General features: G+C 43.0%; 1 protein-coding gene across 5 annotated transcripts in view; it reads left to right on the top strand.

The window, feature by feature from the left end:
- Nucleotides 1–6,103: 6,103 nt before the first annotated feature.
- The window catches only part of magi2b (membrane associated guanylate kinase, WW and PDZ domain containing 2b), a 108,117-nt gene continuing 101,944 nt past the window's right edge, over nt 6,104–12,276 (top strand). For 3 of the 5 annotated variants that reach the window (XM_058076582.2, XM_058076583.2, XM_058076586.2), the window contains exon 1: nt 6,105–6,724. In XM_058076582.2, coding sequence (XP_057932565.2) covers nt 6,427–6,724 — 298 coding nt within the window. In that variant the 5' untranslated portion in view covers nt 6,105–6,426. Of the gene's footprint in view, nt 6,725–12,276 lie in introns of all 5 variants that reach the window. The other 2 variants (XM_058076584.2, XM_058076587.2) reach the window with 2 other exon arrangements.

A 12,276-nucleotide genomic window follows, 5' to 3' on the forward strand; every position in this document is an offset into this window, starting at 1 on the left:
TTTAATACATAATTCATGTCATTGTGAGCTTGAAGGTGAACACGATCTGCTTGCCTGAAGCCATCAGGTCTAATCAACTTTTACATGTGTTAGTGTGCCTTGCGTTTTACATGTGAGTACTATATTTTACATCAGACTGTTAATGCACCCTTTTTATCATTATGTACATGTATACGGCCACGCCCATTTAGGCTAAAGTTTAGCCTACATGGAGTGAGCATGTGCCCTTCATCTTTACCAAACCATCTTACAAAACAACTTAGGTGCAAGTTACTAAGTATGTGTGTGTTTCCTGGCTATAGCAACAAACACACACACACAGGCGGACATAAAGGAAGGCAAAAATCCATATAAGCTCTAAAGAGATTCCCCTGCTGTGTTGGCAGACGGCTTGGTGTTATTGCTGCTGTTGGGATGCTCTTTTCTAAAGATGGCACAAAGCAATATTCCCTACTTGCTCTTTCAGCTCACAGGAAGAGGATTTTCGTGCACATTGTTGTGTCATTTGTAGTCTTTTTTTGCAGGAAATGCAAGACCTGAAAGGCTGACATGTGAGTGGCCACCTCAGACACTTCAAAATCTTGTCAAGAGAAATGCATTGACTTGCTTCTAGTGACTTTAAATTTAGACGCAGCAGCTCTGGGCACTGACAGATGATTGTTTAAAAAAAAAAAGTCTCCTTCTGTTCTTATATTTGCAAAAAAAGAAGCTTTGGCATACACAGTGTGAGACGTCATGCAGGGCTTCACCAAATCTTGTGAGACTTCGGCTCACTGATGGCAAAAAGATTACATCCATACATTTCTATGGTCGCAGGGGTATGCTGGAGCCTATCCCAGCTGTCTTCGGGCAAGACACCCTAGACTGGTCGCCAGCCAATCACAGGGCACATATAGACAAACAACCATTCGCACTCACATTCATACCTATGGACAATTTGGAGTCACCAATAAACTTAACATGGAGAAAACCCACGCACCCAACGGATATTCAAACCCAGGTCTTCCCCATCTCCTGACCAACATACTAGCCATTTGACCACCGTGTGGCCTATGGCAAACAAAATGATGGATGAAAATCATTGAACCTAAAATGTAACTATTATGATTATTGTCCTTCACACATGTACTACAACATGGCTATAACATATGTAATAATAGTAATAATCATAATAATAAAGGACATCTTAATGTGAAGAGACTCACCTCCATAGCGCTGGCAGCTCTACCCTGCATGTTGGTCACCATGTCCATCACTTGTCATCAAAGTGAGTACATGCTTAACTTTTTTTTACACTTATATGACACATTTCGGGCAGCACGGCAGTCTAGTGGTTAGCGCGCAAACCTCACAGCGAGGAGGGTTCAATTCCACCCTCGGCAAACTCTGTGTGGAGTTTGCATGTTCTCCCCGTGCATGCGTGGGTTTTCTCCGGGTACTCCGGTTTCCTCCCACATTCCAAAAACATGCTAGGTTAATTGGCGACTCCAAATTGTCCATAGGTATGAATGTGAGTGTGAATGGTTGTTTGTCTATATGTGATTGGCTGGTGACCAGTCCGGGGTGTACCCCGCCTCTCGCCCAAAGACAGCTGGGATAGGCTCCAGCACCCCTGCAACCCTTGTGAAGAAAAAGCGATAGAAAATGAATGAATGACATATTTCTAGTAACAACTATTACAACTTTATGATTGTCAGTTCTGCATTTAGTACTGTGGGAAATAAATTTAGTGTCTTAAAGGGGAACTATTGTGTTCATTTTTCGGGCCTTTGTATTGAGTTGTGTTTTCCTATAGAGCAGCTACACACGAGCAGCACAGAAAGCATTATAGTTCTTCCAGAATCCGCACCTATTCAGCTGTATGTACGTCAATGTTGCTGCCATATAGGATATAGCAAGGCTGTTCTGTCAGTGAATACAAGTAAATGTGCTTACTTTCATTAAGCGCCTTTCTACAAAGACATTTAAGGGGGAGTTTCATCCTGTATGAATTTTCAAACCCGCAGAAAGCCTGCAAAGCCCGTAGGAAGCAAATTGGAATGCAAATTATTTTCTGTGTGCACACAGGAAAGCCAGCATGCAACCAGCTCGCAAGGGTAAGGCAGGGTTGCGGAGTGAGTGCATCATAAGTTTAAAAGTACATCGTGTACATTGCAAGCCACGGCAGTAACTCCTCCCGCGGCAGCGATGTACTCCTTCAGCTGTACAATATACACCTCGGTGGACGCACGGCGGCATAGCATATTCGGCATTAATGCCCCTTGGTTGGCCAAATAAAACATTTTAGTAGTGACAAGTTGCTTCTGGGGCTGCACGGCGGACGAGTGGTTAGCACACAGACCTCACAGCTAGGAGACCAGGGTTCAATTCCACTTTCGGCCATCTCTGTGTGGAGTTTGCATGTTCTCCCCGTGCATGCGTGGGTTTTCTCCGAGTACTCCGGTTTCCTCCCACATTCCAAAAACATGCTAGGTTAATTGGTGACTCCAAATTGTCCATAGGTATGAATGTGAGTGTGAATGGTTGTTTGTCTATATGTGCCCTGTGATTGGCTGGCGACCAGTCCAGTACCTCGCCACAGGGCACAAATAGTGACTGCGCTTGCGGAGGTAACAATCATTCCGCTCAGGCTGTTGCAGAGGTTCAACCTCGGAAGACACCAACACACAAGTTGGTAAAGTGACATTCAAAGTGAACGTACCTCCGCTTTATGGATTATTTACTGGCTGCAAGTGCACAGGGGTGATTGCACTGTGATGTCACTTGGCAGGGAGGACGCTCATGTTACAACAACACACACAAACACACACGGGGCAGCAGTGAGCATTGGACTCAGTAGAAATGATAGAGCCGATGATTTGTGTCATAAATCTTACATGCAACTTGTTTTTTTTTACTTACAGAGCCTGGCATTAAAAAGTCATGACTACAAAAGGATTTGCCAGTCACTGCTGGACTTGGGTCAACATAGGAATTGTGTCATGATGACCAACATAGATGTTTAGTTAAAGCCCTGCTTAAAGGTAGAAGCTTTCATTTCCACAATGTGTTTATTATGGTGGTGGCAGTTTGCAATAGTTCATTCATTCATTTTCTACGGCTTTTTCCTCACGAGGGTCGCGGGGGTGGTGGAGCCTATCCCAGCTGTCTTTGGGCGAGAGGCGGGGTACACCCTGGACTGGTCGCCAGCCAATCACAGGGCACATATAGACAAACAACCATTCACACTCACATTCATACCTATGGACAATTTGGAGTCGCCAATTAACCTAGCATGTTTTTGGAATGTGGGAGGAAACCGGAGTACCCGGAGAAAACCCACACATGCACGGGGAGAACATGCAAACTCCACACAGAGATGGCCGAGGGTGGAATTGAACCCTGGCCTCCTAGCTGTGAGGTCTGTGCGGTAACCACTCGACCGTTTGCAATAGTTGTAGAATCATATCTCATATCTTCACCATTGTGGTACTTAGTTGCAATGGAGCTCATCGATAGAATGACTATTGTTGTGTTGGTAAGTCAGGTTCTTGGGTTGGATCTCATTAGACCGTGGAAGTGGGTGCACCTATGAATGATTGATATTGGGAATGGGGTTTACCAAAACAAGCATGTTGAGCTCAGGATTAATTAAGTTGAATTTCAAATGTGTTTCTCCTTTTTTTTCTCAATGGTTCCACAATATTGTATTGGACATGCATTATCCAAAATCTAGCCCTGATGAAATGGAATTTAGACATTTAGATCGTGCTTTTAGTAAGCCCTTGCAGCAACATGTCAGTCTGTGTGTCTGTTGCTTTAATGCTAATGAGTCGTGTTTGTCCAAACCTGAGTTTGTTCCTCGAAGAAGCTCTTTATGTTCTTTCTACATACAAGTTAAAAAGCTCACCATGATGCAGTGGTAGGATTTCACCAAAAGTGGTTTATTTTTTTTTACATATAGCCAAACGCACCAGTTTTTCCTCTTATTCAGTTATTCAGTTTCCGACAAAATGTTTCACTGAAATTTTGCCTCAGTGATTGAATGCAGTGGCGGTTCTAGCTCTGGGCCAATTGCCCAGGGCGGCATTCTCCAGGGGGCGCCGCAGAGGTGTAAGGAAAAAAAAATCTATTTACTTATGCTCAGCGATCACCACACTTATGATATTTGCAACCCCAACGCTGATCAAATGTCCACGGTATGATGTGGATGAAACCAAAAAAGTGGGCGGGTGCCTGGACTTTCCTCACTCTTTTTCTAAATAACCCGCCATGGGTCCAAAGAACGGCACGGCGGACTAGTGGTTAGCGCGCAGACCTCACAGCTAGGAGACCAGGGTTCAATTCCACCCTCGGCCATCTCTGTGTGGAGTTTGCATGTTCTCCCCGTGCATGTGTGGGTTTTCTCCGGGTACTCCGGTTTCCTCCCACATTCCAAAAACATGCTAGGTTAATTGGTGACTCCAAATTGTCCATAGGTATGAATGTGAGTGTGAATGGTTGTTTGCCCTGTGATTGGCTGGCGACCAGTCCAGGGTGTACCCCGCCTCCCCGAAGACAGCTGTGATGGGCTCCAGCATCCCCCATGACCCTCGTGAGGAAAAGCGGTAGAAAATGAATGAATAAAAAGTGAAATGAAAGTGCCAGCAATTTGACAAAAAAGGTGAGAAACCATATTAAACTAGAAAGAATCTGTGAAGAACAAAGATAGTGTCCACCTCATCGCCTCCTTCTCCGCTCCTCACCATCTTTGCCAACAAGAGTCTTCAAAAAAAAGTAATAATTATGTAAATTGGATTGTCCAATAATACCTCCTAACTATGTGTTTTTTTCATGTTGGGAAACAGAAAATAGTCAGGTGGTGTCAGATCAAGCATTTCAAAGCTACAGTCGTGCACAGCAGCCATTGCAACCACAGACTTGTGTGCAGGAGCATTGTCCTTGTGAAATAGGACCCCACTGATCAGTTGTTCAGACCGTTTTGACTTGATTGCCTCTCACAGCTGCCGGAGGTCATCATCATCCCTAGTGATGACACCACCTTGCCATTCTTTGGTGGGAGAAGACAGGGTTTTTTCCTCTGCGTGTTCTGCTGTTTGGTCTCTGGCTCAAAGTGGTGTACCCAACATTCATCTCGGGAGAGGAAAAGTTCAAGAAAAACATGTGAATATGCTTCAAAAAGTGGCAAACGATATGACCAGCCTGGCGTGCTTTAGATCAGACGTCAAAAAACGTGGCTCCCACCCAGCAAAAACCTTCAATATGCCAAGTTTGTTGTGCAGAATGTTCTCGACTGCATGTTTGCCTACAGCATTAGCTATGTGATTATCACTTAAACGTCTGTCATCTATTGAACGAATACAATATGAATTCTGTTGGTTGGTGTCTGTGGCAGGATGTCTGGACCTTGGCTCATCTTCAGGACTTTCTCTGCCTCTCTTGAATTCAGCTGTTTTTGCACAGTAATAAAGCTGCAGCATAATGCCTTAATGTAGCAAACATGTCAGCTTGAATGTGAATGAATTAATCAAACGTAATAATTTTTTCTGGGTACATGATACCATACAGCATCCATATCAAACTTGCATGGGCCGCACTAACATTAAACTTTCATATCAAGGCGGGGGCCTCAAACTAGTGTCCTGCGGGCCACATTTGGCCCGCGTGCTGCGTGTTTGAGACCCCTGCTCTCGAGACACATATTATAAAATCTGATTTGCAACTTTTAGTACCTTCACAAATGAAAAAATATGAATTCAACAAAAAATTATAATTTAAGATTTGTAACAAAGCTTGTTTTTTTTTTTACAAAGCTGTCCTCAGTAAAATCTAAAATGGACACATGTTGCATACATACAAAACTTTACTTTTGCATATAATTGTACCTAGTTTCTCACTGATGCTGCCTTCAGGGATCGTGTCATTTTAATACGTAAGTACTTTAATAGTCTAATAGCATACACACCAACAATTCGTGGGGTTCTGCTCAGGGTCACAAATAAGACAAATTGAGTACACTTTCAGGAAAAGCCATGAAGCAACAGAAGGGTGGTGGTGCATTCACTGCCTCGTCCCTCCCCATTGGACCACAGGAAGAGGCGCCCCTGGCAGGGAGGCCGACTAGTGGGAGTGTTGTGTCCCCTCCCCTCCTCTTCCGACGCCGAACCAGAACCATTCATCTCTCCCCTCCTTCGGTTTTCACATCCGGGTTATATGCGCCAGTGTTTGTCTTCTGCGTCTTGTGTGTCTTGACAGTGGAGATAATTTCACCCTACCGAGACGCCTCGCAGCCTCTCGCCGGACTTGGCGCCTCGCGGAGTGGACACAGCTGCGGGCGCGAGTCGCTGATGTCGCCCAGCTGCGGCTGGTCGCATGTGAAGCGGGCATGAGGCGGTGGTGGTAGCCAGCCGTGCGGGCCAGTCTGCGGTGATTCACGTCCCCGTAACGATGTCGAAGAGCCTCAAGAAGAAGAACCACTGGACCAACAAAGTCCACGAAGCCGTGATAAGCCGCGGGAAGGACGGCGAGCTAGGTTTCGAGCTGAAGGGGGGCGCCGAGCTCGGCCAGTTCCCCTACTTGGGCGAGGTGAAATCGGGGAAGGGGCTCGTCCAGAGCGGCAAGCTGGCCGAGGATGAGCTGGTGCTGGAGGTCAACGACATGCCTGTGGCCGGCCTCACTAGCCGGGACGTGCTGGCCGTCATCAAGCACTGCAGGGACCCGGTACGCTTCAAATGTGTCAAACAAGGTGAGCGACGGTAAATGTGTGTGTTGAAATCAATGTACGTGTGGCGGCGTTGTCTTTTGCTCACTTTTTTGCTATCGGCTGGAAGATCTGCTGTGTAAAGAGAATTGAATTGAGTGCATTTTAAGGGGCTTCACAAACAGAGGCAAGCTAGGCCTGTTGTGGGTCGAGCTCAGGAACCTGAACCAATAGTAGTAATGTGCAACGTTTGTTTATCACAGTCCGGAGGGGGCGTGTCCTTTTCGGCTTGCCTGCTGCTCGGTTCTCATTTTGGGTTTGGAAAGCAATGTGGATAGATGGAATGGATTGATATTACACACATCAAACTATGTAATTATTAAGGAGTCTGCTGTCTCATATTGATTGTTGATGCTTTATTTGCAGTCTTGAAGTGACAGAATGTAACAGTGTGACTGTTATTGAAATACATGCATTTTTCAAAACAAATACCTTGCAATATAAGTATAACTAAAGGTAATGCCTTTCTTACATATAGCTGATATTGTCTAGCTTTTCATTACCAATATAGGAAGCAGCTCTTACCTCAAATTAATGGTGTGTAATGAACACATTATCCTTCCTTTATTGTGTTGCCACTGGATGCATTCATTCATTCATTTTCTACCGCTTATCCTCACGAGGGTCGCGGGGGTGCTGGAGCCTATCCCAGCTGTCTTCGGGCCAAACAACCATTCACACTCACATTCATACCTATGGACAATTTGGAGTCACCAATTAACCTAGCATGCACGGGGAGAACATGCAAACTCCACACAGAGATGGCCGAGGGTGGAATTGAATCCTGGTCTCCTAGCTGTGAGGTCTGCGCGCTAACCACTAGACCGCCGTGCCCCCCCCCCGGATGCATTTTACCAATAAACATTGAATTAATCACTAAAAATGAAAACGCTGTTTGTGTAAAATAAGACAAATACTAAAACCTACAATATACAGGGCTCCAACGCATGTATGGAAAAGTATGGTATTTGATTCCATACATTTCAGGTCTGAAAAAGTGTGGAAACTGTGCTGTTTTCTAACAGATCAAAATTCTGAATAACTAAAAAAGAAATGGATTGATCTGTTTTTCTAAGATCTTTGTGTGAGCATCCTGGAAAACATTTGGGAAGACGGGCCATGCATATCAGTGCTGTCTGCTCGATATTGTTTACATCACTTTACTCATCACAGGCAATTGAATATGCTTACTCTGAATTCATGCTATTGGTGATATTTGTTGCTATTCCATTGGTACTGCACAGAAAGGCATCGTTTTAATTTTCTGAATATTTTTTTAATTTGGTGACTAGATACTCTGATATTTACTAATACAATAACTGATAATGTTCATCATATTTAGGTTTTAAAGTGTTTTTCTAGGTTCTACCGAAAAATTTATGAATAATCCTCACTGTATGGTCTGTAAACGAGGGCTTACTGTAGCTACATTTCATGGAAATATCAACTGATATCACATCCCTGAATATGATAGAATAATATACATTTAGAAAAACATATCGTGCATATATCATACACAATATTGCTTAATGTTTGGCATTTAGAGTCATTCATTTTCTACCGCTTTTCCTCACAAGGGTCGCGGGGAGTGCTGGAGCCTATCCCAGCTGGGGAGGCGGGGTACACCCTGTGTTGGTCACCAGCCAATCACAGGGCACATATAGACAAACAACCATTCACACTCACAATTTGGAGTCGCCAATTAACCTAGCATGTTTTTGGAATGTGGGAGAAAACAGGAAGAACAGGGAGAACATGCAAACTCCACACAGAGATGGTCGAAGGTGGGATTGAACTCGGGTCTCCTAGCTGTGAGGTCTGCACGCTAACCACTAAACTGCCGTGCAGCCGGCATTTAAATTAATGGACTTAAAAATGATAGAAAAACAAACAAGTGTGTGAAACTTGGCAATGTTGTGGAAAAAAGAAGTCAAACAAAAAATGTGAAATCAAAAAAGTTCTATGGAAATCAATGTCATGAATGCCTAATGTGTACTTAATGTTGTGGCCTGTAGTTGTATACTTGACATTAAAACAAGCAGTGGTGTGGAGTGGGGGTGCAAAATAAAAGCGAAAAGGCGTGCAGTTGCACATTTAGTGTTGACAGTGTTGAAGATGTTCAGTTTTCTCAGGCATGAAATGAGCATTCCGACAGCGTCTTGTTTTCTGGGACATGAGAAAAAGCACAAATCAAACACTCAGGCCAGTTATTTTTGGAGCGAGCGAGTGAGCGAGCGAGAGGAGGATTTGCCTGGCGAGCTGCTGCTGGTGGTGGTAGTGGTGGTGGTGGGTGTTTTTGCTGTTTGCACGGCTTGCCTCAGCATGATTGATTATTGAGTTAGGGCTGTTGACAGGGGAGTAGCCTCGCGTACACAAGGGGTTAAATGCTAATGTGCCTCTATCTCAGACAGGTCTATTTTCCCTCTTCTTCCATATAAACATGAGTCAAATGTATGTGTTTATTTAACTCTTCTCTCGCTATGTCCTTGCTATGAGCTTGCTGCCCTGTTGTATTTTTATATTATGTTTGACATGCTGTTTTTATTCTATGGGCTGACACCGGACATGTCAATAGGTACACTTGAACTTTGCAAAGATCTGTCTTGTGAGAGAAATTGTTTTCATGGATGGCTATTCTTATACACAGAATGGGAAGATGAAATCGACCTGGCTATTTTCCACCTTTGGATGTAGTAACAGAGAGTTGGAGTACCACCTATTGCCTCTTTTGTACAGAGATACCACAAAGTTGACTGATAGTAAACAGTAGATCTGGGATTCATCCTCCCCATATCTTTCATACAGACCCCAGCAAAGTGGGACAATCTTCAAGGTCAAGCTTCTTTAATCAAACAGTCCGTGCAAAAATGTCAGGAGAAGTGAATATCAGGTGTTAAACTTCACAGAGTGGTGCACAACTTATAAATATCACTGCTTACTACGACTACCATGTGTAAGGTAGTATGGCATGCCATGTTAACATACATCTCCACAATTTTTCAGACATTCCTCCAAATACAATGCGTCAGTACTATTATCTGATGAATTATCAGCATATATTGATATATGATAGCATTATGGCAGTCTTTTCATTTTACATGGGGCAAGTTCGGGCAAGTAGTTCTCACCTTAAGGATTCTCCATGGGCAAGTCATTTTTGTTTTTAATGTAGAGCCCTGTGCTCTGAAAAAGAATCAACACACAGCCATTATTGTCTAAGTAGATGGAAAAGACAAGTGGAAAGATGACTACACTGAAACATGGTGGCAGTGGTGTCACAATTCGGGGCTGTATGAGTGGTGCCGACACTGTCAAGAGGAAATCTGTATATACTGTATGTATGAACTTAAAAAAAGAAGCTGTATAACTTACATTTGATATGTAAACATATTTTCCCTCACTTGTCTGCTTTACCATAGCGGCTTTTCATATTTTTGGCTTTTAAGTTCTTTTTGCAGTGTCTTGAAAGCGATTCATGATGTGATCCACATCTCTTTTTCATGTGCAGCAGGCAATCAAGGAGGAGTAGAGCGCTCGTGCTCAGCTCAGCGGAGCACAATTACGTAAAAAGCACGCAGAGAGGTGTGGAGACGGTATGGATGGAGACGTGTGAATGAGACCGTGAGTGTGAGCTTTAAGATGACTGTATGGTGGAGCTGTTAGAATACACACCTCGCCTGATATTTTTAACAGCGCTTAGCTTTATGTTGACAATGCGGTGCAAAAAGTCATTCCTACTGCTGCTTATTATTGATTTATATAATTATATGATTAATCAGCAATATTTTACTGGGGGAAAAATGTGGAAATGTGTTTTGTTATGAGAAAGGACTGAAAACACCTCTCTCTTTTGCCACAAATAGCTAGAGAACAAACACAATGATATAAATAATATTCAGATTTTTCTGGTGATTATTCTTGGACCTTTTGTTTGCAACCATTGTTACTTGTCATGAATCAGCAGAGGATCTATATAATTTTCCAACATCAATACATTGGAACCTCGGCTAGTGTAGGCCCCAGTTGGGATGCTTTTTGGTTAATGTAAAAAAATTTATATAAAATAATATTCAAAATTTTCTGGTGATTATTCTTGGACCTTTTGTTTGCAACCATTGTTCCTTGTCATGAATCAGCAGAGGATCTATATAATTTTCCAACATCAATATGATGGAACCTCGGCTAGTGTAGGCCCCAGTTGGCATGCTTTTTGGTTAATGTAAAAAAATTGATATAAATAATATTCAGATTTTTCTGGTGATTATTCTTGGACCTTTTGTTTGCAACCATTGTTACTTGTCATGAATCAGCAGAGGATTTGTATAATTTTCCAACATCAATACGTTGGAACCTCGGCTAGTGTAGGCCCCAGTTGGTTAATGTAAAAAAATTGCCCCATAATTTTGCCTCCGTATGTCGCTCATCTAGTCATGTTGTTAATACACTGTGTAAGTCAAATCGTGTTCTCAAAGGAACAAAAAAAGCGTTCATGATCTTCCAGAATCCACACCTATTCTAGCTGTATCTCCTTGGCTTTCCAAAATGGCCTATAAAAATTAATTTCACCCACGCCCACTCCGCTGTGATTGGTCTTCCGGATTACTGCCGGACCCCACTTTCTAATTTTGTTGGTATAGAAGTTGATAATAAATTAATAAAACTTTTGGAGAACTACTTGAAAAGTGGTTAGGAGCTACTGGCTGGAGATCCCTGATTTAGCATGTATGAACTCATAGAGTGGTAACGTAATTCATGGCACGATCGGCGCCATCAAACAAGTAACTTTTCCACACAACCTACACAACATGGTGGCTTAAAATATGATGGGTGGCAATTGTGAAAGGTGTGTGCATCTCACCGCAGTTGATTTATCCGTCAGCCACAGCAGCAACCAGTGGTTGCTTTCACGCTGGGACTTCATTGTTGCAGCACAGAGGCGACGGCGAATCAAGAGGGGACGCTATTGTGGTATGTTAGTGCAGCACGACAAGGGATGCACATCAGGGCGTATAATATACTATATAATACATCCCTGCGCAGTATTTTTCAAACTTTTCATTGCTTCAAAATCCTCAACAAGCTTGTCGTTAAAGATGATGTAGTTGCAGATGCAATTGCAATCATTTTATTACTGTAAGGTTTGTTTTTTTTAATTATAGCTATTACACAGGATGTGCACTGCTCTTACTTTGAAGGTCGGAAGTGTGGTGTGTGTGTGTGTTGAAGATGTATTTTGACCATTGCTAAGTGAGAGCTCGCTTTGTAGCCATGGCCATGTCATTATCTGAAACTTTATCATAGTTTAACATGAGATTACAACATTCTAACTACCTTTATACGTCAGAAGATTGGAAGAAGCATAATAGGTCCCCTTTAAGGCTTCAAATATGGCCTCGAGAGTCTATTTATATAGCCCTTCACCACAAAAGAGCCTCAAAGGGCTTAACAAGCAGGCATTAGTGGACAATAATAATAATAATCCATTTTATTTGTCTCCCCAGGCTCTGTCTCCCCAGGTTTGGAGCTTGGTCTCACAG

Source organism: Doryrhamphus excisus, linkage group LG1 (assembly GCF_037039965.1).
Source record: "Doryrhamphus excisus strain RoL-2023G ecotype Guam linkage group LG1, RoL_Dexc_Guam_v1.1, whole genome shotgun sequence".
Taxonomy (NCBI): Eukaryota; Metazoa; Chordata; class Actinopteri; order Syngnathiformes; family Syngnathidae; genus Doryrhamphus; species Doryrhamphus excisus.